Source organism: Pristiophorus japonicus, chromosome 11 (assembly GCF_044704955.1).
Source record: "Pristiophorus japonicus isolate sPriJap1 chromosome 11, sPriJap1.hap1, whole genome shotgun sequence".
NCBI classification, from domain to species: domain Eukaryota; kingdom Metazoa; phylum Chordata; class Chondrichthyes; family Pristiophoridae; genus Pristiophorus; species Pristiophorus japonicus.
In genome coordinates, this window is record NC_091987.1 from 12321417 (window position 1) to 12345910 (window position 24494).

General features: G+C 46.1%; 1 protein-coding gene across 1 annotated transcript in view; it reads right to left on the reverse strand.

Annotated features, from left to right (window-relative positions):
• The window catches only part of LOC139275966 (E3 ubiquitin/ISG15 ligase TRIM25-like), a 55905-nt gene that overhangs the window by 20195 nt on the left and 11216 nt on the right, over nt 1-24494 (reverse strand). The window contains exons 4-6 of the mRNA XM_070893226.1: nt 16163-16185; nt 13848-13952; nt 12072-12176 (exon numbers count right to left, since the gene is read on the reverse strand). Of these exons, the coding sequence (XP_070749327.1) occupies nt 12072-12176; nt 13848-13952; nt 16163-16185 (233 nt within the window). The remainder of the gene's footprint in view (nt 1-12071; nt 12177-13847; nt 13953-16162; nt 16186-24494) is intronic.

The window sequence follows — 24494 nt, forward strand, 5'->3', positions numbered from 1 at the left end:
GAGAATTCCACAGGTTCACATTTCTATTGAATGAACAAGTTTCTCCTCATCTTGGTCCTAAATGGCTTACCCCTTACCCTTAGAGTGTGACCCCTGGTTCTGGACTTCCCCAACATCGGGAACATTCTTCCTGCATCTAACCTGTCCAATCCTGTCAGAATTTTATATGTTTCTATGAGATCCCCTCTCATTCTTCTAAATTCCAGTGAATATAATCCTAGTCGATCCAGTCTTTCTTCATAAGTCAGTCCTGCCATCCCGGGAATCAGTCTGGTAAACCTTCGCTGCAGTCCCTCCCCTCAATAGCAAGAATGTCCTTCCTCAGATTAGGAGACCAAAACTGTACACAATATTCAAGGTGTGGCCTTACCAAGGCCTTGTACAACTACAGTAAGACCTCCCTGGTCCTATACTCAAATCCTCTCGCTATGAAGGCCAACATACCATTTGCCTTCTTCACCGCCTGCTATACCTGCATGCCAACTTTCAATGACTGATGTACCATGTCACCCGGGTCTCGTTGCACCTCCTTTTCCTACTCTGTCACCATTCAGATAATATTCTGCCTTCCTGTTCTTACCACCAAAGTGGACAACCTCACATTTATCTACATTATACTGCACCTGCCATGCATTTGCCCACTCACCTAACCTGTCCAAGTCACTGCAGCCTCTTAGCATCCTCCTCACAGCTCACACTGCCATCCAGCTTAGTGTCATCTGCAAACCTGGAGATATTACACTCAATTCCTTTGTCTAAATCATTAATGTATATTGTAAATAGCTGGGGTCCCAGCACTGAAACTTGTGGTACCCCACGAGTCACTGCCTGCCATTCTGAAAAGGACCCGTTTATTCCTACTCTTTGCTTCCTGTCTGCCAACCAGTTCTCTATCCACGTCAATACATTATCCCCAATACCATGTGCTTTAATTTTGCACACTAATCTCTTGTGAGGGACCTTGTCAAAAACCTTTTGAAAGTCCAAATACACCACATCAACTGGTTCTCCCTTGTTCACTCTACTAGTTACATCCTCAAAAATTCTAGAAGATTTGTCAAGCATGATTTCCCTTTCATAAATCCATGCTGACTTGGACCGATCCTGTCACTGTTTTCCAAATGCGCTGCTATTACATCTTTAATAATGGATTCCAACATTTTCCCCATTACCGATGTCCGGCTAACTGGTCTATAATTCCCTGTTTTCTCTCTCCCTCCTTTTTTTAAAAGTGGGGTTACATTAGCTACCCTCCATTCCATAGGAACTGATCCAGAGTCGATAGAATGTTGGAAAATGAGCCCCAATGCATCCACTATTTCTAGGGCCACTTCCTTAAGTACTCTGGGATGCAGACTATCAGGCACTGGGGATTTATCGGCCTTCAGTCCCATCAATTTCTTAACACAATTTCCTGACTAATAAGGATTTCCTTCAGTTCCTCCTCCTCGCTAGACCCTCGGTCCCCTAGAATTTCCGGAAGGTTATTTGTGTCTTCCTTAGTGAAGACAGAAACAAAGTATTTGTTCAGTTGGTCTGCCATTTCTTTGTTCCCCATTATAAATTCACGTGATTCTGACTACAAGGGACCTACATTTGTCTTCACTAATCTTTTTCTCTTCACATATCTACAGAAGCTTTTGCTGTCAGTTTTTATGTTCCCTGCAAGCTTACTCTCATAATATATTTTCCCCCTCCTAATTAAACCCTTTGTCCTCCTCTGCTGAATTTTAAATTTCTCCCTGTCCTCAGGTTTGCTGCTTTTTCTGGCCAATTTATATGCCTCTTCCTTCGATTTAACACTGTCCCTAATTTCCTTTGTTAACCACGGTTGAGCCACCTCCCCCATTTTATTTTTACTCCAGACAGGGATGTACAATTGTTGAAGTTCATCCATGTGATCTTTAAATGTCTGCCATTGCCTACCCACCGTCAACCCTTTAAGTATCATTCGCCAGTCTATCCTAGCTAATTCACGTCTCATACCATCGAAGTTACCTTTCTTTAAGTTCAGGACTCTAGTCTCTGAATGAACTGTGTCACTCTCCATCTTAATGAAAGAATTCTATTATATTATGGTCACTCTTCCCCAAGAGGCCTCGGACAACAAGATTGCTAATTAATCCTCTCTCATTACACAACACCCAGTCTAGGATGGCCAGCTCTCTAGTTGGTTCCTCGACATATTGGTCTAGAAAACCATCCCTTATACACTCCAGGAAATCCTCCTCCACCGTATTGCTCCCAGTTTGGTTAGCCCAATCTATATGCAGGTTAAAGTCACCCATGATAACTGCTTTACCTCTATTGCACGCATCCCTAATTTCCTGTTTGATGCTGTCCCCAACCTCACTACTACTGTTTAGTGGTCTGCACACAATTCCCACTAGCGTTTTCTGCCCTTTGGTGTTCCGCAGCTCTACCCATACAGATTCCACATCATCGAAGCTAATGTCCTTCCTTACTATTGCATTAATCTCCTCTTTAACCAGCAACGCTACGCCACCTCCTTTTCCTTTCTGTCCATCCTTCCTGAATATTGAATGTTGAGTTCCCAGCCTTGGTCACCCTGGAGCCATATCTCCGTAATCCTAATTACATCATATCCGTTAACAGCTATCTGCGCAGTTAATTCTTCCACCTTATTACAAAATGCTTCTCGCATTGAGACACAGAGTCTTCAAGCTTGTTTTTGTAACACTCTTTGCTTCCTACCTCTATGCCAATTTTCGATCCAACTTGCCACTTTGCCCTGGATCCAACGGGCTTTAATCTTCGTGACCAGTCTACCATGTAGGACCTTATCAAAAACGTTGTTAAAGTCCATATACACTACATCGTATGTACTACCCTCATCGACCCTCTTGGTTACCTCCTCAAAAAATTCAATCAGTTTAGTCAAACACGATCTTCTCTTAACAAATCTGTGCTGACTGTTCCTAATTAATCCTTGCCTTTCCAAATGAAGATTCATCCTGTATTTCAGGATTTTGTCCAATAATTTTACCACCACTGAGGTTAGGCTGACAGGCATGTAATTACTCGGCCTATCCCTTTCTCCCTTCTTAAACAAGTGTACCCCATTACCAGTCCTCCGGCACCATGCCCAAATCCATAGAGGACTGGAAAATGATGGTCAAGCCTCTAATATTTCCTCTTTTACTTCACTCAACAGCCTGAGGAGATGTTCGGGCGGGCCCCACCGAGGAGGTGTTCGGGCAGACTGGCGAGGAGGCCCCAAGGCAAGGGCAGGGGCGGTGAGGCCCAAGGTCGGCAGTGTCGTCGGTTCCGGATTCCGGAACAGTCCAGATTCCGGAACTCCAGGTTCTCGACGCTGCAACTGTAGAAGTTTAAAAACTGAAATTTCAGCACTTACCTTGCTCTCCGGCTGATACTGCCCCGGGATTGTCATTGGACCGACTGCTTTCCCCTGCTGGTGTCATCGCCAAGCGCTACCGCAGGTGGAAGAGTGAATTTTGCAAATGAGGGACTACGGGGGCGTTGCACACTCGGTAACATCACCGAGTGGGCGGCGCTAGCGAGTGCAGTTCCACTAATCTTTCACTGAAGTTCGCGTTGGCAAATTACAGCACTCAGTCGGTAGGTGTTTAGCAGCATCTTAACACCCCTCCCCGGCGCTAATGATGGTGCTAAATAACCACATTTCTGCCCTTTAAGTGTCTCATCATTGACCACATGTAATAGTTATTTATATGTTTACAGACTGTATCAGAGATTCAGGCCTGAATTTTAATATGGAGGTGGGTTAGGAGCGGGCGAAGGACGGGGGGCCATAAACCTGGGATTGGGTGTCCCCGCAGGCCACAGCCAGCCAGATGGAGGCTGGCTGGTTGCAGACGGGCAGGCCTGCAGCACCAGGCCGTAGAGAGGAAGAAGAGAGGGTGGGGCCCGGGGGCAGTGGTCGGGAAGGGAAGGGTTGGGGCTGGTACATTGGGGGATCATCGGTAAGGCGGGGGGGAGTCAGGGGGTGTGATCGGAGGCCTTGTTGGGGAGTGGGGGGAGGGGAGTGTGATCAGGGGAAATGGGAGGGGGGGGGCAGAATCTTGTGGGTTTCCGATTGCAGGGATTGGGTGAGGCAGGGACGCTGGATTCACGAGGTCAGTACAAGGCCGCAACCCATATTCACGGCCACCCCCTCGACCTCGCCGTCTCTTGTGGCCTTGCTACTCCCATCATGTCAATCGCAGATTTGGCCATCTCTGACCACTTCCTCGTATTGCTCTCTACCCACCTCCCCCTTCCCCTCCCCCGCAACCCTCCTTTCGTCTGTGTCCACCCCTGGAAAAAAACCTCTCCCAACTCTTATATCTGCACTTACAAAATCCCAGCTGTCCAGCCTTTGGCTCTCCATTCACCAGGACATTTCAGCAGCTACTGATCTACTCAACCACACTCTCACCACCACCTTTGATGTCATAGTCCCTATTAAAACCATTTCTCTCTCACCCTGGCTGTTCCACCTGGTACAGCATTTATCTTTGCTCCCTTAAGTCCAAGGGACGCAGACTTGAATGGATATGGCGGACAACTGGTTTAGCCATTCACCGCCAGATCTGGCTGGACCACACAAAGCACTATCGGATGTGGCTCTCATCTGCCAAAACTGTTCACTTTCCAGAATCATTCAGGAATGTAAAGATAACCCCCGGCTTCAATTCTCCACTTCTTAAATTCCTCTCCCCTATCTCCTCCACTCTCACATCTACAATAAATGCGAGGAGCTTGTTATATATGAAGACTACAGTTATACTCTCTGTGTAGTCACTGTATAGTTGCATAAGATGGAGATTTGTTACCTGATGTACTATCAATAAGGTTTGCACTGTGTATATACTATGCTGGCACCACTAAGGGGTGCAACTGGTGGAGACTGGGGTTTTCTGCCCCTGTGGCAGAGGCTGGCCACCAGAGGGCACTGCGGTGGGAGACCTGAGAGTCACCTGCCTAGGCGTGCAGGGCCCAATATAAAAGGCTGCCCACCATGCTTGTGCCTCACTCCGGAGTTATAAATAAGGGACTCAGTTTGAGTACAACACATTGCCTCGTGGATTCATTCATAAATGCATTACAGACATAACAAAGTTCATGGACTTCTTTGTTTCTAAGATTGAGACCATCCTATCAGCTGCCTCAGCCACTTCCCTTCCTTCCCCTAGCCCACCAGACCAAACTTCCTCTAAGGTTCCCCACTGCCCTAGCCCTGAACTCGCTTCTTTCTCCAGCTTCTCTCCGATCACCCGTCATGACCTCTCCGCTCTTATCCTGTCCAAGAAACCCACTTCCTGTTCTCTTGACCCTATTCCCACCAAACTGCTGACTACCCAACTTCCTTTTCTGGCTCCCATGTTAGCTGGCATTGTTAACGGTACTGTCGGCCTGGGTGGGACTGCACTCGCCTGGTTCCATTCTTATGTGTCGAATCATAGCCAGAGAATCGGCTGCAATGGCTTCTGTTCCTGCTCCCGCATCGTTACCCCTAGGATCTATCCTTCGCTCCCTCCTATTCTCATGTAAGTGCTGCTCCTTGGTGACATCATCTGAAAACAGAGTGTCAGTTTCCACACTTACTCTGATGATACCCAGCTCTACCACCATTGCTTCTTTCAACCCCTCTATGGTCTCTAAATTGTCAGACTGCTTGTCTGACATCCAGTTCTCGATGAGCATAAATTTTCTCCAATTAAATATTGGGAAGACCGAAGCCACTGTTTTCGGTCCCCGCCACAAACTCCATTCCCTGGCGACTGACTCCATCCTTCTCCCCAACTTCTGTCTGAGGCTGAACCACACTTCGCAATCTTGAATTTGACGCTGAATTGAGTTTCTGGCCACATATCCATGGCATAACTAAGACTGCCTATGTCCATCTCCGTAACATTGCCCTTCTCTGCCCTTGCCTCTGCTCATCTGCTGCTGAAGCCCTCATTCATGCCATTGTTACTGTCATGTATCTCACACTACTGTATATAACTGTATCTTACCATGCTATACATGACTGTAACTAGATATGACCTATAACCACAAGCATACTTTACCACCAGGGGTGCACTTGCAGGAGACACGGTATACCTGTCCCACACAGATATATAAAGGCAGGTCTCAGGCAAGTGTGGCACTCAAGAGCTGTGAAATAAAGGTGCAGGTCCAGAGTGACCTTGACTTCAGCATGTGCCTCGTATAAGTCTGTACTGCAGGGTCAGGATCTTACAGTGGCAGCAAGGATGGGATCACAGAATCCACTGAATGGCTACCAACAGCTCAGATGAGAAATACAATGCTGGAGACAATTGGGAGGACTTTATAGAAAGGCTCCAGCAAAGCTTTGTAACCAAAGACTGGTTGGGCGACAATACGGCAGACAAGAGAAGAGCCCATCTCTTGACCAGCTGTGGCTTGAAAACATACGCCTTAATGAAGGACCTGCTGGCACCCGAGAAACCAGCAAGCAAGTCGTTTGAGGAGTTGAGCACACTGGTGAGAGACCACCTGAAGCCAGCGAGCAGCCTACACATGGCCAGACACAGGTTCTACAACTACAGACGCTGTGTGGGCCAGAACATACCCGACTTTGTGGCGGAACTTCGGAGGCTGGCGAGTTTATGTGAGTTCTCCGATGAACTAAGGAGAGAAGTACTGAGAAACTTTTTTATTGAAGGAATAGGCCACGCAGGCATATTCCGAAAGCTTATAGAGACCAAGAACTTGACCCTAGAGGCAGCAGCACTGGTCGCACAGACATTCTTGGCAGGAGAAGAAGAAACAAGGTTGATCTATACTGCGGGCACGACAACTAACGAAACATCGGAACAAGGGGTTCACAGCATGAAACAAACCGCTACCCCCACACAGACAAAGGCAGGAGAGCAGGCCTTCAACAGCAGGCAGTGGTGCCAGAAGCCATCAAGGGCCACATGAACGGCCGTTCACAGCTCATCAACCCACAATGCGAGCAATCAACTACAAACTGAGAGAAGCTCAAGAGAGATCAGCCAGACGCAGCTCATCCTTCGGAAACAATGGAAGCGGTTTGTGCTGGAGATGTGGAAGACGGCACTCAACAAGGGGGTGTCGATTTCAGCATGCTGTTTGCAGAAACTGCAACTATACAGGGCATCTGGCTCGCATGTGCAGAAAAACAGCAGCTCGGCTGGTATACGAATCGGAAGGGTCGGAAAGCGGACCAGAAGACGGTGGGGACAGTGCCCGGGACGCCGAGGTACAGCGGGTCAACACGATCAATGTCCACTGTTCTTACAACAAGACGGCTCCAATGATGATGAGGGTCCTACTCAACGAGATACCCATCAACATGGAACTGGACACGGGAGCTAGTCAATCTCTCATGAGCGTCCAACAATTTGAACAGCTGTGGCCACACAAAAACAACAGACCAAAACTCACAAGGATCGACACCAAACTAAGGACCTATACCAAAGAAATCGTACCAGTCCTTGGCAGCGCCATGCTCTCAGTCACACACAAAGAGACGGTGAACCGACTTCCCCTGTGGATTGTCCCCGGAGATCTCCCAGCACTGTTGGGGAGAAGCTGGCTGGCAAAACTAAATTGGAAATGGGATGATGTTCACACCATGTCATCAGAGGAACGGACCTCCTGCTCAACAGTTCTAAGTCGTTTTGAACATCTCTTTCAGCCAGGTGTGGGCACCTTCAAAGGGGCTAAAGTTAAAATTTACATCACACAGGATGCCAGACCGGTCCATCACAAGGCTCGAGCTGTGCCTTATGTGATGAGGGAAAGATTGAACATGAACTGGACCGGCTTCTGCGGGAAGGCATTATCTCACCCGTGGAATTTAGCGACTGGGCAAGTCCTATCGTCCCCGTCATGAAGCCTGATGGATCCGTACGAATCTGTGGGGATTACAAGTCTACCATAAACAGAGTCTCCCTACAGGACCAATACCCACTGCCCAGAGCGGAGGACCTATTTGCCACGTTGGCTGGAGGAAAACTTTTCTCAAAACTAGATCTCACATCTGCGTATATGACACAAGAACTGACCGAAGAGTCTAAGCTACTCACCACCATCAACACACATCGAGGCCTTTTTATGTACAATCGATGCCCATTCGGCATCAGGTCGGCAACTGCTATATTCCAGCGCAACAAGGAGAGTCTGCTCAAGTCCATCCCTGGGGCGGTTGTGATTCAAGATGACATACTCATCACGGGTAGGGACACCAACTCCCATCTCCGCAATTTGGAGGAAGTACTAAGTCGATTGGATCGGGTAGGCCTAAGAGTTAAGAAATACAAGTGTCTGTTTCTCGCGCCCGAGGTTGAATTTTTGGGCAGAAGGATTGCCGCTAATGGAATCCGCCCAACAGAATCCAAAACCGAAGTAATTCGTCTGTCACCCAGGCCCCGGAATGTCTCGGAACTGCACGCCTTTCTCGGGCTACTCAATTACTTTGGGAACTTTATGCAGAACTTGAGCACACTGCTGGAGCCTCTCCACGTGCTACTCAGAAAGAGGTGCGATTGGTTTTGGGGGGACGCCCAAGAACGCGCCTTCAATAAGGCACGCAACCTTCTATGTTCCAACAGTGCTTTAGCCTTTTTTGACCCAGGTAAAAAGCTAGTTCTTACATGTGATGCGTCAGCGTACGGGGTGGGGTGCGTTTTACAGCACGTAAATGATGCGGGTAAATTACAACCCATTGCTTATGCCTCCAGGTCACTTTCGCGGGCGGAGCGCGGGCACGGTATGGTTGAGAACGAGGCGCTCGCGTGCGTGTACATGTCAAAAAGATGCACCAATACCTTTTCGGGGCCAAGTTCGCGTTAGAAACCGACCACAAACCCCTGACGGGGTTAGACAGGTTAGATGCAGGAAGAATGTTGCCAATGTTGGGGAAGTCCAGAACCAGGGGACACAGTCTAAGGATAAGGGGTAAGCCATTTAGGACCGAGATGAGGAGGAATTTCTTCACCCAGAGAGTGGTGAACCTGTGGAATTCTCTACCACAGAAAGTTGTTGAGGCCAATTCACTAAATATATTCAAAAAGGAGTTAGATGAAGTCCTTACTACTAGGGGAATCAAGGGGTATGGTGAGAAAGCAGGAATGGGGTACTGAAGTTGCATGTTCAGCCATGAACTCATTGAATGGCGGTGCAGGCTAGAAGGGCCGAATGGCCTACTCCTGCACCTATTTTCTATGTCTATGTTTCTATGTCCCTGCTATCCGAGTGCAAGGCAATAAACACCAACGCCTCGATGCGCATTCAGCGGTGGGCACTCATGCTGGCTGCTTACGACTACACAATAAGGCACAGGCCAGGCACAGACATCTGTGCCGACGCGCTTAGCAGGCTACCCCTGGTGACCACGGAAGGGTCCGATGAACAGGACTGTGAGATGGTCATGGCAATCAATGCCATTGAATCCACAGGTTCGCCCATGGCGGCTCGCCAAATCAGAGCCTGGACGACCAGCGACCCCACGTTATCCTTAGTCAAAAGATGTGTTTTAACTGGTGACTGGGCAGAGGCTCGCGATGCCTGACCCGAGGAGATCAAACCTTTCCATAGGCGCATGCATGAACTATCACTAGAGGCAGACTGCCTGATGTGGGGCAGCCGAGTAGTTATGCCCTTGCGAAGCAGGGAGGCGTTTGTCCGGGAGCTCCACCGCGAGCACCCGGGGATCGTCCTTATGAAGGCCATAGCCAGCTCCCACGTCTGGTGGCCTGGCATTGACGCAGACTTGGAGCTCTGCGTCCGGTGGTGCACCATTTGTGCCCAACTCAATAATGCCCCCAGGGAGGCCCCCCTAAGCCCCTGGCCCACCACACCGTGGTCGCGGGTGCATGTAGACTATGCGGGCCCATTCATGGGCAAAATGTTCCTCGTAGTCGTCGATGCATTTTCAAAGTGGATCGAGTGCACCATTTTAAACTCGAGCACCACCTCCACCACTGTGGAGAGCCTTCGAACCATGTTTGCAACGCACGGAATTCCTGACATATTGGTCAGTGATGATGGTCCGCGTTTCACCAGCACAGAATTTCAAGATTTTATAGTTGACCACGGCATAAATCACGTTAAGACGGCACCGTTCAAGCCGGCCTCCAATGGCCAGGCGGAGAGAGCAGTGCAAATCGTTAAAGAAGGCATGCTAAAAATCCAAGGTCCCACGCTGCAGAGCTGCCTGTCGCGACTGCTGCTGGCATACAGATCTCGTCCGCATTCGTTGACTGGGGTTCCCCCCGCGCAACTATTGATGAAACGGACCTTAAAGACGAGGCTCTCGTTAATCCTCCCAGACATGCATGAAATTGTTGAGGCAAAGCGCTGGAAGCTAAATGAGTACCATGACCGAAATTCGAGGGGGAGGTGGAATGAGATTGGCAACAAAGTGTTTGTGCTAAACTATGGCAGGGGGCCAAAATGGCTTGCAGGGACAGTAACAGGCAAGGAAGGAAACAGGCTACTGGTTGTACAAATGGACAATGGCCAAACCTGCTGGAGGCATGTAGACCAAGTAAAACGTAGATTCACCAACAACCCTGAAGAATCAGAGGCAGACTACAATGTGGAACTCACACCACACCTGGTGGACAGACAGAGGGAACAACCTGAGGAAAGGGCAGTCTCAACAGACAGCCCAGGCGTGATACCAGCAATCACACCGAACGAAACAGACAGCCCAGGCGAGATACCAGCAATCACACCGAAAGAAAAACAGGACCAAGGCAAACAACTGAACCACAACTAAGACGCTTCACGCGAGGCCGTAGACCACCTGAGAGACTGAATCTATAAAGACAATAAGATCTTGGGGGAGGGTGATGTCATGTATCTCACACTACTGTATATAACTGTATCTTACCATGCTGTACATGACTGTAACTAGATATGCCCTGTAACCACAAGCATACTTTACCACCAGGGGTGCACTTGCAGGAGACACTGCATACCTGTCCCACACAGGTATATAAAGGAAGGTCTCAGGCAAGTGTGGCACTCGAGAGCTGTGAAATAAAGGTGCAGGTCCACAGTGACCTTGACTTCAGCATGTGCCTCGTGTAAGTCTGTACTGCAGGGTCAGGATCTTACAGTTACCTTTAGACTTGACTATTCCAACACACTACTGGCTGGCCTCCCACATTCTACCCTACATAAACTGAAGTGCATCCAAAACTCTGCAGTCTGTGTCCTAGCCTTGCTCCAAGTCCCACTCACCCATCACCCCTGTGCTCGCTGATCTACATTGGCTCCCGGTTAAGCAACGCCTCAATTTCAAAATTTTCATCCTTGTTTTCAAATCCCTCCATGGTTTCGTCCCTACCTATCTCTGTAATCTCCTCCAGCCCCACAACCCCCCGAGATGTCTGCGCTCCTCTAATCCTGATTATAATCGCTCAACCATTGGTGGCCGCGCCTTCAGCTGCCTGGACCCTAAAGTCTGGAATTCCCTCCCTAAACTTCGATGCCTCTCTGCCTCTCTTTCCTCTTTTAAGATGTTCCTTAAAACCTCCCTCTTCGACCAAGCTGCAGATCATCTGTCCTAATATCTCCTTATGTGGCTCAGTGTCAAACTTTTGTCTTATAACACTCCTGTGAAGCACCTTGGGATGTTTTACTATGTTAAAGGTGCTATATAAATAGAAGTTGTTGTTGCTGTAAAGGCACTTACCTCTTGTATCCAGCAATCCTCCCCTTTAGCTGGCGGGTTGTCTGAGGCCTGCGAGTCCTGACCAGCCACATTTAAATTTGAAATGGTGGTTAAATCTGAGGCACGCCAGCCTCATTATAATATTTAAATGAGCGACCCCTCCCCACTCCCCCGACAGCGGGTTTACTGCCCATTACCCCGTTCTGTCTCCGTTAAGACCGGAAGGAGGCAAGTTGGGATCGGGATTCAGTTTTTTAACACTTTAACCTCCCACCAACTCCAATCGACCCATTTTCGGGGTTAAAGTTCTCCCCTTAGAAACTTGTTTCAAATTTTCTGAAATGCCAGTTGATAGCCCTTGACAATGCTTATGGTGAGTCAGAGGATATAGGTCGTCAGTCACACGTACCTGAGGTAATGCGGGTACTGTTGTGGAACATATATTTTCTGCTCAACTGGCATTGAGAAACCATAAGATTCCCAGGGATCCTGTAATCCTCGATTCTGAGACATTCTACAGTGACAGAAATAATGAATACTGTTATCCAGAATAAAGAATGAATTAAAAATTGAAATAATGATTTACCAAATAATCGTGTAAAATGTGGAAATGATTAATTAATGAGATGTTAGAGGAAAATATAGAAATAATCTGTTATATAATGAGACAAAGTAAAATGCTAAAATTATAATTTTCAAAATGAATTGCAACTGAGTACAGTTCAATATGTGTAAATTAAAATGAACAGATATTTAGGAATTGAAAATCGAAGAATCGTATAACTTATTAATGAGTGATTGATGAATCAAAATTTTTAACATTTTACTCAAATGTTAGATTAAATGAATGAATATTGGCAAATTCAAAAAAGAATGGGAAGATGCCAAATAGGAAAGGCCCCAGACCCTCGGTCTGGAATGTTCTGAGAAGCATCATAGGCAGTCCTTCGAAATCAAGGAAGACTTGCTTCCACTCCAAAAGTGAGTTCTCAGGTGACTGAACAGTCCAATACGGGAATTACAGTCTCTGTCACAGGTGGGACAGACAGTGGTTGAAGGAAAGGGTGGGTGGGGAGTCTGGTTTGCCGCACGCTCCTTCCGCTGCCTGCGCTTGTTTTCTGCATGCTCTCGGCAACGAGACTCGAGGTGCTCAGCGCCCTCCCGGATGCTCTTCCTCCACTTAGGGCGGCCTTGGGCCAAGGACTCCCAGGTGTTGGTGGGGATGTTGCATTTTATCAAGGAGACTTTGAGGGTGTCCTTGAAACATTTCCTCTGCCCACCTAGGGCTCGCTTGCCGTGTAGGAGTTCCGAGCAGAGCGCTTGCTTTGGGAGTCTTGTGTCGGACATGCGAATAATGTGGCCCGCCCAACGGAACTGGTCGAGTGTGGTTAGTGCTTCGATGCTGGGGATGTTGGCCTGATCGAGAACGCTGATATTGGTGCATCTGTCCTCCCAGGGTATTTGCAGGATCTTGCGGAGGCATCGTTGGTGGTATTTCTCCAGCATTTTGAGGTGTCTACTGTATATGGTCCACGTCTCTGAGCCATACAGGTGCAGCTGAGCCGCAGCTGTGCAGCAGGAACAGTGCAGATTGCAGAACTGGGGCACGCAAAATTCAAGAATGTAGTAAAAAGAGGTATGTTGATGTAAGGTTCAATAATATTGTACAAATTGACGAATGGCTCTTGGCTGGGCCTGAATCCCCATTGTGGGTAATTACAATGGTCTGGAAATTGGGGCCGGAGGCTTCCCGCGGGCGAACGTCTCCGAACAACAAGACTCCGCACTGATCCAATGTCTCCGGAGCTTCGGACTCTTGCGACCCTGGGCCTACTGGTGTCGCCTGGGTAAGGGCCCTCGTATCCCAGGGGCGCAGACGATTCACAAGCGTCCCTGGGATCACCTGGACCGGCCTAACCAATGACAAACGGGGATTCCCATTATGCTTCTGGGGATTCCATTTATGTACAAAATCTCCAAAAGCATAATAGAAATTATCTAACAAATACAATTTCATAACACTGAAAAAAAAATAATCACAGGTTCAAAACTAATTAAAATATAATTTAATTAAAGTTCTCCCCTTAGAAACTCTGCTTTGATTCAAATTTTCTGAAATGCCAGTTGATAGCACTTGGCAATGCTCATGGTGAGTCAGAGGATATAGGTCGTCAGTCACACGTACCTGGGGAACTGCAGGTACTGTTGTGGAACATTCATTTTCTGTTTAACGAGCATTGAGAAACCAGAAGGATTCCTGGTATCCTGTAATCCTGAATACTGCGAAATTCTAGAATGATAGAAATAATGAATGCTGTTATCCAGAATAAAGAATGAATGAAAAATTGAAATAATGATTTCCCAAATAATCGTGTAAAATGCGGAAATGATTAGTTAATAAAATGTTGGAAGAAAATATAGAAATGATCTGTTATATCATGGGACTAAGTAAAATGTCAAATTTATAATTTTCAAAATGAATTGCAACTGAGTACAATTCAATATGTAAATTAAAATTAACATATTTAGAAATTGAAAATCTAAGAATCATATAACCTATTGAGTAAATATTGATGAATCAAAATTTAAAATTTTTTAACAAATGTTAATGATTAAATGAATGAATATTTCCAAATTCAAAAAGAATGGCAAGATACCACATGGGTGCAGGGGAAGGCCCCAGAGCCTCGGTCTAGAATATTCTGGAAAGCAGCTGTGCAGCAGGAATAGTACAGATTGCAGAACTTGGGCTGGCAAATTTAAAGAAGGGAATAAAGAACATAAGAAACAGGAGCAGGAGTAGGCCATTCAGCCCCTCGAGCCTGCTCTGCCATTCACTAAGATCATAGCTGATCTGGCCTTGGCTTCAACTCCACTTTCCTGCTCACTCCCCATAACCCTTGACTCCCCTATAGTTCTAGAATCTGTCTATCTCAGCCTTGAATATATTCAATGACTCAGCTTCCACAGCTCTCGGGTAGAGAATTCTCTGAGAGAAGAAATTCCTCCACATCTCCGTCTGAAATGGGTGACCCCTTATTCTGAAACTATGCCCCTTAGTTCTAGATTCTCCCACGAGGGGAAACATACTCTCGGAATCTACCCTGTCAAGCCCCCTCAGAATCTTATATGTTTCACTAAGGTCACCTTTCATGGTAAACTCCAATGAGTACAGGCCCAACCTGCTGAAACTTTCCTTTTAAGACAACTATTTCATCCTAGGAATCAACCTAGTGAACCTTCTCTGAACTGCCTGCAATGCAATTATATCCCTTCTTAAATAAGGAGACCAAAACTGTATGCAGTACTCTAGGTGTGGTACAGTTGTAGCAAGACTTCCCTACGTTTATACTCCATTTCCCCTTGCAATAAAGGCCAACATTCCATTTGCCTTCCTAATTACTTGCTGTACCTGTATGCTGACTTTTTGTGTTTCATGTACAAGGACCTCCAGATCCCTCTTTATCTCAGCATTCTGTAGTTTCTCTCCATTTAAGTAATATTTTGCTTTTCTATTCTTCCTACCAAAGTGGATAAACTCACATTTTCCCACATTATGCTCCATCTGCCAATTTTTGCCCACTCACTTAACCTGTCTATATCCCTTTGCAGACTCTTTGTTTCCCCCTCACAACTTACTTTCCCACCCATCTTTGTATCATCAGAAAACGTGGCTATAGTACACTCTGTCCCTTCATCCAAGTCATTAATATAGATTGTAAATAGTTGAGGCCCCAACACTGATCCCTGTGGCACCCCACTAGTTACAGTTTGCCAACCTGAAAATTACCCATTTATCCCGAATCTTTGTTTTCTGTTAGTTAGCCAATCCTCTATCCATGCTAATATATTACCCCCAACACCATGAGCTCTTATCTTGTGTAGTAACCTTTTATGTGTCACCTTATCGAATGCTTTTTGGAAATCCAAATACACTATATTGACTGGTTCCCCTTTATCCACCCTGCTAATTACACACTCCAAAGGGGCTAACACAATGGAAGCAACCAACAGTTCTCCAAGAGGGAGGTTTGAAAGTTAGAAGCATGTACCTGTCTATATAATGGTGGTCTAGCACTTGTGGTCTAGCTCTTGAGGATTTAAGCTCCACGTACTGCTGGAGAAGTGCAACATGCCTGTGACCACTTTATAATGGGAATATCTATCCAGTCGCCACCTAGAGGCACAGCGGAAGTGGTGCATCTCATAAATAGCAAACTTAACATCTAAGTGTTTTCTGGATATTGAGGAAATGATCGATTTTTGTTCAAGTTGCAATTCTCAAGAACAGTTTTATTCCACAGTGAACAATTTTTCATTCAAGAAGAAAAAAATCAAACCCTCTGCTGTATCCCCACTGTCAGCACCCCATCCAGTAGTTAGCAATGCCATTACAGGTAGGTCTGGTTCCAACCGAGGTCTCCTCCATTAACTTTACTCACAGATACTAATGAAGGATCCCCAGCAGCAGCACTGACTGTACGACTGAAAGAAACTTACCTGGAAAGGAGTTGCTTAGAATCCTGTGAACAAAAGGAGAGATCATTCAAAACACAATCAAATAAAACAAAGGAACTGAGATTCAATGTAAGAGTTGAGTGTCTGAGAGCAGGTAGAGTGAATCACAGTCATTGAATAATGGGACATTTCTCCACAGAACATTCTGAGGCAGGTGTGGAGCTGCAGCGGGCAGCAACAATGTGCGAAAAATTAGCATGAAAACATTTCAGGGCCTCAGAACGTTACAGACGAACAGCTTATAAGAGGGGACAGAACCCAGGGAAAGGATGTGGAAATGACCACATACATAAGAAAAGATAAAGGACCTGAACTTGATGGAGCACCCAATTCTCGGCGGCCTCGCGGTAGTCGGTCAATCTACACCGCCCGGTACCGCTGCAATGGAGTGCTGGCAACATTGGTCCAGGCAGTCCCGAGCGGTGCATCAGCGGAGTGCGATGGACGGTCTGCTCCAGCGGTGCAGGGTAAGTTGTCTGGGACTCGGGACTCTTTGGGTCCCAAGTTCTGTGCACACACGCTCTTCCATCGACCTCCGTTCCCCCCACCCCCCGGGAAGAGCAGTTCAGAGACCAGAGGCTGCCGACGTCGGATCACAGGTAAGTGTGTCCAGGTAAGTTTAGATGTTTAGTTATTTTGGGCAGTGTTTTTGATTTATTTATAATACTTATATTGTTATTTATTTATTTTCACGTTTTTCGGGGGTGGTGGGGAATAGATCTCAGGGAGGGGGGAGAGAACGAGATCGCTGGGACGGAGGACTAGATTGCTGGGGGTGGTGGGGGGGAGGAACATTGTAGTTTACATACCATCGGCATAACACCACCTTTTTTCGGACAGTGTGCAGTTCCGGTGGTATGTCGGTGGTATGCTACCAGTGTCAGACTTTTGGGCGGTCTGTAGGGTGCTCTGTGTGGGCGGAAGATATTCATACCGCCCGGGGGTATGTCGCTGGTGAATTTCCCGCCAGGCGGTATGTGGCATTTTTTTAATCAATTTTTGCAATTTTGAGCGGTATGTTGGCGGTCCGCGGGTGCAATGTGGTGGTATGTTCACCAATTTTGGCTCCCATGGGATGATCTGCAAAGTGGTTAGGCAGAGAACATGAGATGGTAAAATGATAGAAGTGATGAGAACATAAGAGAAAAGGAGACATGATAAGAGAAATTAGAGCAATGAAAGCTATATGTGAGACACAGAGGATGTATGAATAGTTGAAGAATAGCAGAGGGGAGGGAAGCATGGAAAAACTGGCAAATTGACCAGTGATCTGCAGTGTGTCTTAAAGGGAGTAAACAGAGGGGCTGAAATTGGTGGTAATACCGCCCGCGGACCACCGACATACCAACCAGAATCGCGAAATTGATCAAAAAATACCTGCATACCGCCCGGTGGGAAATTCATCAGTGACATAGCGCCCGGTGGTTATGCATACTGTCTGCCCACACGGAGTACCCTACAGAACACCCAAAAGTCCATCATTGGTAGCATACCGCCGACATACCATCGGAGTTGCACACCGTCCGAAAAAAGGTGGTTTTATGTTGGCGGTATGTAAACTACAATGTCCCACCCTCCCAGCGATCTAACCCCTCCCCCCCGGAGATCTAATTCCCCCCCCGGAGAGATCTAATCCTTCCCCCTGAGATGCAGAGATCTATTCTGCACCCCCCCCTCCAGAAAAACGCAAGAATAAATAAATAACAATATAAGTGTTATAAATAAATCAAAAACGCTGCACAAAATAATTAAAAATCTAAACTCACCTGGAGACACTTACCTGCGATCCAATGTCGGCAGTCTCTGGCCTCCGGACTGCTCTTCTCGGGAGGGGGGTGGAGGGGGGATACGGAGGTAGATGGAAGAACCCGTGTGTGCAAAACTCAGGACCCACAGAGTCCCGAGTCCCAGACAACTTACCCTGCTCCGCCGAAGCAGACTGTCCGTCGCACTCCGCTGACGCACCGCTCAGGATCACCCCAGCGGTACCGGGCGGTGTAGATTGATCGACCACCGGGAATTGGGCGGTCCACCAAAGTCGGGTCCCAAAGTGTTTTATTTGGGAATTTGGAAAGAGTGGGAACTTCTGGTAAGTATTGGGTAAGTTGTAAAAAGTGAAATTTAGTTTAACATTTTGATTTTAACCTAGAACTTTAAAAACTGTAATTACCAGATGTTGCCTGCCAGTGGCAGTTAACTATCAGTCAGCTGTAAATGTTTGGCTTGAATAGGTGCTAATCACCAGGAGCAGGGGAGTTCAGTCAACACTTGTAACGTAGAAACATAGAAAATAGGTGCAGGAGTAGGCCATTTGGCCCTTCGAACCTGCACCACCATTCAATAAGATCATGGCTGATCATGCAACCTCAGTATCCCACTCCTGCCTTCTCTCCATACCCCTTGATCCCTTTAGCCGTAAGGGTCACATCTAACTCCCTTTTGAATATATCCAACGAACTGGCCTCAACAACTTTCTGTGGTAGAGAAGTCCACAGGCTTCTAGGGTATAAAAGTAAACAGGTTTGTAGAAGAACAGAGTGATTTGCAGAGTGCGGGATTAACTGGAGTGTACTTAAACAGAATGTTTTATTTGAGAATTTGGAAAGAGTCTTAATTCAGAGAAGAGGGGGAGGAAGTTACTGCTTTTTGCCTACACTACTTGTAGTGCTTTGTGTTACAGGTAGATATTTAATTCCATTACCCATAACTTAATCAAGTGGTCAAGAATCTAAACTTTAACTATGTTACTTGAATACAAATTTAATTAAATAGAATGCGGACACGATGGGCCAAAATGGCCTCCTTCCTTGCGGTAAATTTCTATGATTCTATGAGAACAAGGTCTTATAGCAATGGCAGTATAGGTGGCCTGCCATAACTGCACAAAATGCTGGAAATACTCAGCAGGCCAAGCAGCATTTGTGGAGAGAGAAACAGAGTTAATGTTTCGGATCGATGACCCTTCGTCAGCACTGGAAAAAGTTAGTGATGTTAACAGGTTTTTAAACAAGTGTAGGGGCAATGAAAGAGGGAGGGGAGGAAAGAACAAAAGGGAAGGTCTGTGATAGGGTGGAAGGCAGGAGAGATTAAGAGACAAAAGGGATGTTGGTGCAAGGCATAAGGAGATAGTAATGGGACAAGTAAGGAAACAAAAGATGAGTCTAGATAGGGTGAAAATGGAAATGGCAGAATCATCAACAGTTGCCAAGGGAAAGAGAAAAAAAGAGAAAAAAAAATGGGGGCAAGTGTTATGGTCTGAAATTGTTGAACTTGATATTGTGTCCAGAAGGTTGTGAAGAGTCTAAACGTAAGATGAGATGCTGTTCCTCGAGCTTACTTTGAGCTTCGGTGTAAGAGGCCGAGGAAGGAGATCAAAGTGGAGCTGGGAATTGAAGTGACAGGCGACTGGATGCTCGGGGTCACGCTTACAGACTGAAACGGAGGTGTTCTGCAAAGTGGTCACCTAATCGCTGTTTGGTCTTCCCAATGTGGAGCAGACTGCATCGTGAGCAGTGAATACAGTTTTACTAAATTGAAAGAAGTACAAGTAAATTGCTGTATCACCCGGACCAAGTGTTTGAGGCCCTGGACAGTGGGAAGGGAGTGGGTAAAAGGGCAGGTGTTGCATCTCCTGCGCTTGCACGGGAAGGTGCCATGGGAAAGGGAGGGGGTGATTGAGGAGTAGACCAGGGTGTCACGGCGGGAGCGGTCCCTTTGGAATGCTGGGAGGGGAGGGGAAGATGTGATTGGTGGTGGGATCATGCTGGAGGTGGCGGAAATGGCGGAGGATGATCTGTTGAACCTGGAGGTTGTTGGGGTGAAAGGTGAGGACAAGGGGAACCCTGCAAAAGCTTCTGTAGATATGTGAAGAAAAAAAGATTAGTGAAGACTAATGTAGGCCCCTTGAGTCAGAATCAGATGAATTCATAATGGGGAACAAGGAAATGGCGGACAAATTGAACAAATACTTTGGTTCTGTCTTCACTAAGGAAGACACAAATAACCTCCCAAAAATATTAGAGGACCGAGGGCCTAGCGAGAAGGAGGAACTGAGGGAAATCCTTATTAGTCAGGAAATGGTGTTAGGGAAATTGATGGGATTGAATTTTTTGAGTTGTAACTAGTAGAGTGGATAAGGGAGAACCAGTGTATGTGGTGTATTTGGACTTTCAAAAGGCTTTTGACAAGGTCCCACACAAGAGATTAGTGTGCAAAATTAAGGCACATGGGATTTGGGGTAATGTATTGACATGGATAGAGAACTGGTTGGCAGATAGGAAGCAAAGAGTGGGAATAAACGGGTCCTTTTCAGAATGGCAGGTAGTGACGAGTGGGGCACCGCAAGGTTCAGTGCTGGGACTCCAGCTATTTAGAATATATATTAATGATTTAGACAAAGGAATTGAATGTAATATCTCCAAGTTTGCAGATGACACTAAACTGGGTGGCAGTGTGAGCTGTGAGGAAGATGCTAAGAGGCTGCAGGGTGACTTGGACAGGTTAGGTGAGTGGGAAAATGCATGGTAGATGCAGTATAATGTAGATAAATGTGAGGTTATCCACTTTGGTGGCAAAAACAGGAAGGCAGATTATTATCTGAATGGTGACAGGTTAGTATAAGGGGAGGTGCAACGAGACCTGGGTGTCATGGTACATCAGTCATTGAAAGTAGGCATACAGGTACAGCAGGCAGTTAAGAAAGCAAATGGCATGTTGGCCTTCATAGCGAGAAGATTTGAGTATTGGAGCAGGGAGGTCTTACTGCAGTTGTACAGGGCCTTGGTGAGACCACACCTTGAGTAGTGTGTACAGTTTTGGTCTCCTAATCTGAGGAAGGACATTCGTGCTATTGAGGGAGTGCAGCGAAGGTTCACCAGACTGATTCCCGGGATGGCAGGACTGACATATGAAGAAAGACTGGATCGACTAGGCTTATATTCACTGGAATTTAGAAGAATGAGAGGGGATCTCATAGAAGCATATAAAATTCTGACAGGATTGGACAGGTTAGATGCAGGAAGACTGTTCCCGATGTTGGGGAAGTCCAGAACCAGGGATCACAGTCTAAGGATAAGTGGTAAGCCATTTAGGACTGAGATGAGGAGAAACTTCTTCACCCAGAGAATTGTGAACCTGTGGAATTCTCTACCACAGAAAGTTGTTACGGCCAGTTCGTTGGATATATTCAAAAGGGAGTTCGATGTGGCCCTTACTGCTAAAGTGATCAGGGGGTATGGAGAGAAGGCAGGAATGGGGTACTGAAGTTGAATGATCAGCCATGATCATATTGAATGGTGGTGCAGGCTCGAAGGGCCGAATGGCCTACTCCTGCACCTATTTTCTATGTATCTAATGTGGTTCTGGGAGGGAGTCGAAGGGGTGAGAGCAGAAGTAAGGGAAATAGAATGGACACGGTCAAGGGCCATGTCAACCATGGTAGAGAGAAATCCTCGGTTGAGGAAAAAGGGAGATGTTTCGGAAGGTGGCATCGTCAAAACAGATGCGACGGAGACGGGGAAACCCGGAGAATGGAATGGAATCCTTACAGGAAGCGGGCTGGTTTGAAGTGTAGTCCAGGTAGCTGTAGGAGTCAGTGGACTTGTAGTGAATGTTTGTCAATTGCCTATTCCCAGAAATAGATACAGAGAAGTCGAGGAAGGGAAGTGTCAGAGTTGGTCCATGTGAAAGTGAGGGAAGGGTGAAAATTGGAAGCAAAGTAAATGACATTTTCTAGTTTAGAGCAGGAAACGGCACCGATACAGTCATTAATGTACCAGAAAAAAAGCTGAGGGAGGGGACCTGAGTAGGACTGGAACAAAGAATGTTCCACATATCCCACAAAAAGGCAGGCATAGCTAGGACCCATGCGCATTCCCATAGCAACAGCATCTCCTTTTGTCTTGCACCATCATCCTTTTTGTCTCTTAATCGCTTCTGCCTTCCATGCTATCACAGACCTTCCCTTTTGTTCATTCCTCCCCTCCCCCTTTTTCTACCCCTACACGTGCTTAAAAACCGATTGCATCTCTAACCTTTTCCAGTCCTGATGAAGGGTCATCGACTTAAAACGGTAACTCTGTTTCTTGCTTCATAGATGCTGCCTGACCTGCTGAGTATTTCCAGCTTTTTCTGTTTTTATTTCAGATTTCCAGCATCCGCAGTGTTTTGCTTTTGCAGCATGTGGGAGTTTGTAGAGAGCATTGTGATCTCGGACAACAGTATTTGCAGTAAGTGCCTGCATCTTGAGGAAGTTCAGCTCAGGGTTGTTGAGCTGGAGTCTGAGGTGCAGACACTGTGGGGCATCAGGGAGGGGGAGAGTTACCTGGATACTTTGATCCAGGAGGCAGTCACAACCCTTAGGTTAGGTCTGGTACATGTGACTGCAACTCAGGCAGGTAAGTGGACCCAGGTGCAGTGCTAGAGGAGCCTCGGCATTTGTCCTTATCTAACAGGAATGAAGTTCTTGCTGCCTGTGTGGATGAGGGAAAGGCCTGCAGGATGGATGAGCAAACTGACCATGGCACCACGATGGAGGAGGCCATTCTAGTGGGGGGCGTGAAAGAGAATGTAGTTGTGGTAGGGCAGTATAGTCAGAGGGATAGAAATTGCCCTTTGAAGCCGCGACCGGGAGTTCTGACGGTTGTGTTGCCTGCCCGGTACCAGGCTTAAAGACATCTCCTCACGGCTGGAGAAGAACTTGGAGTGGGAAGGGGAGGATCCAGTTATCGTGGTTCACGTAGGAACCAACGACATAATTAGAACTAGGAATGAGATTATGCTCATAGAGTTTGAGGAGTTGGAGTCCAAATTGAAAAACAGAACCTCAAAGGTAATAAGGGGGGGTGGGGGGGGGGGGCGCGAGGTTTCAGGAAAGAGTAAATTTAAAAGCAGCGTGTGAAATGTCAAGGCTCTAGAGCAGAGTAGAGTTTTGGATGAAAATAAGCAGAGTGTCAGGAAGGGACAGAGAGAGTAGCAAAGGTAATAAGGCATCGGTAAAGAATAAAATTAAGTCAGAGCTAAAGGCACTATATGTGAATGCGCGAAGCATTCACAAAAAATAGATGAATTAATCGTGCAGATAGAAATGGATAGAATTGTTCTTATAGCCGTTGCAAAGATGTGGTTCCAAAGTGGCCAAGGTTGGGAACTAAATATTCCAGGATACTTAACTTTTAGAAGAGATAGGCAAAATGGAAAAAGAGGAGGGGTAGCCTTGATATAAAGGATGGGATGACGATAATAGAGAGAAAGGATCTTATCTCTGAAAATCAAGAAGCAGAATCAGTTTGGGTAGAGCTAAGAAATAGCATGGGGCAGAAAACATTGGTGGGAGTTGTTTATCGGCCCACAAACAGTAGTTGTAATGTAGGGCAGAGTATAAATCAGGAAATTAAAAATGCATGTAATAAGGGTAATAAAGTAATGATGGTGGACTTTAATCTACATATACACTGGGCAAACCAAATTTGCAGTAATAGTGTAGAGAACGATTTCATGGAATGTATACAAGATAGTTTTCTAGATCATGTATGTCAAGGAACCATCTAGGGATCAAGCTATTTTAGATCTAGTATTGTGCGATGAGAAAAGGTTAATTAATAACCTTGTAGTAAAGCGGCCTTTAGGGAAGAGTGACCATAATATGATAGAATTTTATATTGTTTGAAAGTGAATTAGTGAAATCAGAAACTAAGATCTTACTAAACAAAGCAAACTATGTAGGTGTGAGGGGAGGTTGGCTCAGGTAGATTGGGAAATTACATTCAAAGGTATGATGGCAGATAAGCAATGGATAGCATTTAAAGAATTAATACATAATTTACAATAAATATACATTCCTTTAAGGCACAAAAACCTCACAGGAAAAGTGGTCCAACCGTGGCTAACATGACAGGTTAAAAATAGTATTAGATCAAAGGAAGAGGCTTATAATGTTGCCAAAAAGCATAGTAAGCATGAGGATTGGGAGGATTTTAGAATTCAGCAAAGGAGGACCAAGAAATGGATAAAGAAAGGAAAAGTAGAATGAGAGTAAACTATCTAGACATAAAAACAGACTGTAAAAGCTTATAGAGGTATGTAAAAAGGAAAAGATTAGCGAAAGTAAATGTGGGTCTCTTACAGGCTGAGACAGGAGAAATTATAATGGTGAAATAAGGAAATGGCAGAGAAATTAAACAAATACTTTGTGTCTGTCTTCAAGGAAGAAGATGCAAAAAATTTGCCAGAAATAGTGGTGAAACAAGAGAACTGAAATAAATTAGTATTTGTAAAAAAAAATTAATGGGGTTGAAAGCCGATAAATACCCTGGAC